We start from the raw sequence: 3,365 nt of genomic DNA on the forward strand, positions 1-3,365 counted from the left end.
CACTCGCCATACCCACACAATTCTCCACAACAACTGATTTTTTCTGCTACACCCGGCTAAGCTGCTTCGCTTCTTCTTCTTCTTGTTTACTACTGGTGGTTGGCTTTGGTCGCAGTACCGCCACCTTCTGCTCTGGAGTGGAAACGCTTCGCCTATGAGAAAAAGGAGCAGAGCATGAACCGAACGCAACACACGCGAACTGAACCGAGACAGTCGAACCGAACGGTTCGGACGGTTTTCATGAACCGTTCCATCCCCAATATATATATATCTATATATATATATATAGATATATATATATATAGATATATATATAGATAGATATATATATAAGTTATATGTACACAATAACTTACTGCTAAACTCAATACCATGGAAATTACTCTACTCTATACTTGATACAATAGGGATAAAAATAAAAAAAAAGTACCTTTTTTAAACTTAGTGGAGCATCGTTTCTCAGCAGAATTACCGATGCTAATTAAATTTGCTTTTGAAATAAATACATGATAAATAACCCAAATATAGCAAAAGGTTTTAAAGTTAATAAATTCTGATTCTTTAAATGTGCAAATAATTCAGAAATCTAAAATAGGACAGAAGGAACGCCAATTTAGAGAAGCCAATTTACCTAACATTCATGTTTTTGGACTGTGGGAGGAAGCCGGAGTACCTGGAGAGAACCCACGCATGCTCAGGGAGAACATGCAGACTCCATGCAGGAAGACCGCGGGCCGGGATTCAAACCTAGAACCTGCTTGCTGCAAGGCAGCAGTGCTACCCACTGAGCAGCCCCCCAAAATTGAATAATTAGGTCCAATATTTGGAGAAAAAAACGGTCATTAGTTTGCCCTAAATGAATGAATGATAAAGACTTAATGAGTTATAAAGTGTTTAAATCATAAACTCTTTATTAGCCATTTAAAAGAAAACCTTATTGTAAATCACTAAAGCATTTTTATATTTGTTTGCCTCAATTTTCAAGAGTTGTTTTTGAATTTAAACACGTCTGTAGAGCAAAAAAAACAGAGTTTAGTTACCTAAGAAACATTTGTAGGGTTTTTTTTTTTTCCCAAAACTCCTAAAAACTCATTTACAGGAACAATGAACCTAATAAATCAGCCTCTAATCAATAAACATGAGGAGATATTATACTATAGTTATTTTAATAAACAGAGATTAAACTATAATTGATTTTTTGTTTTGTTTTCTAGTCTAAGGAATTATTAATTCCCTTTTTTATTTGCAGTATTTCAGCCTGTGTTCAAGTTCATGTTATGCTTCAACAATCCAGCTGGGGGCAGTAGAGAGTTTTTGTCATCAGTTGAAGGGATTTTTGCTGATTTACTGACAAATTATTTCAGCTTTGATAAAATCATTTATAGATTTAATCCTAAAGCTGAGAAACTTCACTTCTTCTGTCCTGCAGGTAAAAGGAAGTGGAAGAAGACGTGCTGCGTGCCGTCCTTCGTCCTCTTCGTCCTCATCCTGGCCTGCCTGATCGCCGGCATGGCGCTGCTGGCCGTCTTCAAGGTGGACGGCGAGAACCAGACGGTGAACGCCGTGCTGATCGCCATCGGCAGCGTGGTGGGCCTGGCCGTGCTGCTCAACTGCAAGACGTGGTGGCAGGTCACCGACTCGGTGCTGAACTCGCAGAGGAAGAGGCTCCATAGCGCCGCCAACAGGATGCACAAGCTGAAGAGCGAGGGCTTCATGAAGGTCAGACCCGCTTTTAAAGGAGCCTTCTGCTACCTGCAAACTCAATCAACAGACTAAGATCTTCTTTTCACCGTTCAGCCTTTTTTTCCTCAGTTTGCTAAAATCAGATTCTACCTAAAACAAGTGAAACACGTGAATGAAAGCTAATTCCGATCCTCATTAAATCCAACACAGAAAAAGTTGTTAGAAAGAAAACTCTGAATCAATCTGACTGGATGATCTGGTTGAACTGGAAAGTGACCTGAGATGACATGATGTGAATTGGAGCTATAGAAATAAACTGAATAGAATTGAAAAGTCTAGATTCCTGCTGAAGTTGGTTTATTTCTCCACGTCTGGTTTCATCCCACAGGTGTTGAAGCAGGAGGTGGAGCTGATGGCGAGGATGGCGAAGACCATTGACAGCTTCACCCAGCATCAGACCAGGCTGGTGGTCGTCATCGATGGTCTGGACTCCTGTGAACAAGATAAAGTTCTACAGATGCTCGACACGGTGAGGAGATAAATGGATTCCGCGCCCTGCGGGACACTCTCCAGCTCTAATGCTCCGGGTTTAACCTTCCGCAGGTCCGCGTTTTGTTCTCCAAAGGCCCGTTCATCTCCATCTTCGCCAGTGACCCGCACATCATCATCAAAGCCATCAACCAGAACCTGAACAGCGTCCTCAGAGACTCCAACATCAACGGACACGACTACATGCGCAACATCGTCCACCTGCCCGTCTTCCTCAACAGCCGAGGACTCTCCAGCGCCAGGAAGATGTGCGCCGCCGCGCCCGCCAACGGGGACGCCGCCAACTCTGAAGGTGAGCGACGCCGACAAGCTTCTGATCGTCTCTGTTTTTCTGTAACGTTTTAGAACCGACCCACTGATGGTTCTGTTCGAAAGATTCATTCTCTGGAGATTTTTTATCAGCTTATTTTGTTTCACATTGAAGTAAAGATGGGAAAAGTATTTTTGATAGCTGTTAATCAGCAGGAAACCTCTTAAAACCTGCGGCTGCAGATTGTGCTGGTGAATCACTGAGCGCATGAAGGTATCAACACCAGAAAAATACAAATATCAGCTAAAAATATCCGATAGACCGATGCATCGGTCTATCTCTGACTCTGATGATGTTTCTTTTCTGTAAAAATGTGATGACAGACCTCCACGTGAGTCGGGGTTCTACACCTCAACGGTTCAAAAACTGGGTTAGGGTAACTCTGTAAGCCCACATCATCATACCGCCGCCGTCGTGCAGGGTTCAGTCCGCTTTTTTTTTTCTCCTATTGATGCATCATAGAAAACCAGACCCAGATTTAAAAAATGTAATGAAGATATGCTCTAGTTGTAGATTCGAAAAAAGTTTAAAAACAATCCACTGGACTTTATTGCCAAGTTTTTTCTTCCCATCCAGGAAGTTTTTTCAATTAAAATGTCAGAAATAGAGTTGAGTTGGAGGTTTTATCCAGCAGCCCAACAAAGCCTGGTTTTAGTTTAGAAAACATGCAAATAGAAACAGATGAACGGGTCCCCCCCTTTGGAATGCGGGTCGTTTGGTTTCTTTGTTAGCCTGCAATGCCCCATACTGTCCCCTCTGTTTAAGGTTGGTTTTCCTTTCTTTACATAGATCTATGTTAAGAAAGGAAAACCAACCTTAAACA

General features: G+C 41.9%; 1 protein-coding gene across 1 annotated transcript in view; it reads left to right on the forward strand.

Moving 5' to 3' along the window:
- The window catches only part of LOC107089581 (kinase D-interacting substrate of 220 kDa-like), a 32,683-nt gene that overhangs the window by 15,887 nt on the left and 13,431 nt on the right, over nucleotides 1-3,365 (forward strand). The window contains exons 16-18 of the mRNA XM_015382464.1: nucleotides 1,430-1,719; nucleotides 2,072-2,212; nucleotides 2,287-2,524. Of these exons, the coding sequence (XP_015237950.1) occupies nucleotides 1,430-1,719; nucleotides 2,072-2,212; nucleotides 2,287-2,524 (669 nt within the window). The remainder of the gene's footprint in view (nucleotides 1-1,429; nucleotides 1,720-2,071; nucleotides 2,213-2,286; nucleotides 2,525-3,365) is intronic.

Source organism: Cyprinodon variegatus, unplaced genomic scaffold (assembly GCF_000732505.1).
Source record: "Cyprinodon variegatus isolate N-32 unplaced genomic scaffold, C_variegatus-1.0 Scaffold257, whole genome shotgun sequence".
In the NCBI taxonomy this organism is placed as follows: Eukaryota; Metazoa; Chordata; class Actinopteri; order Cyprinodontiformes; family Cyprinodontidae; genus Cyprinodon; species Cyprinodon variegatus.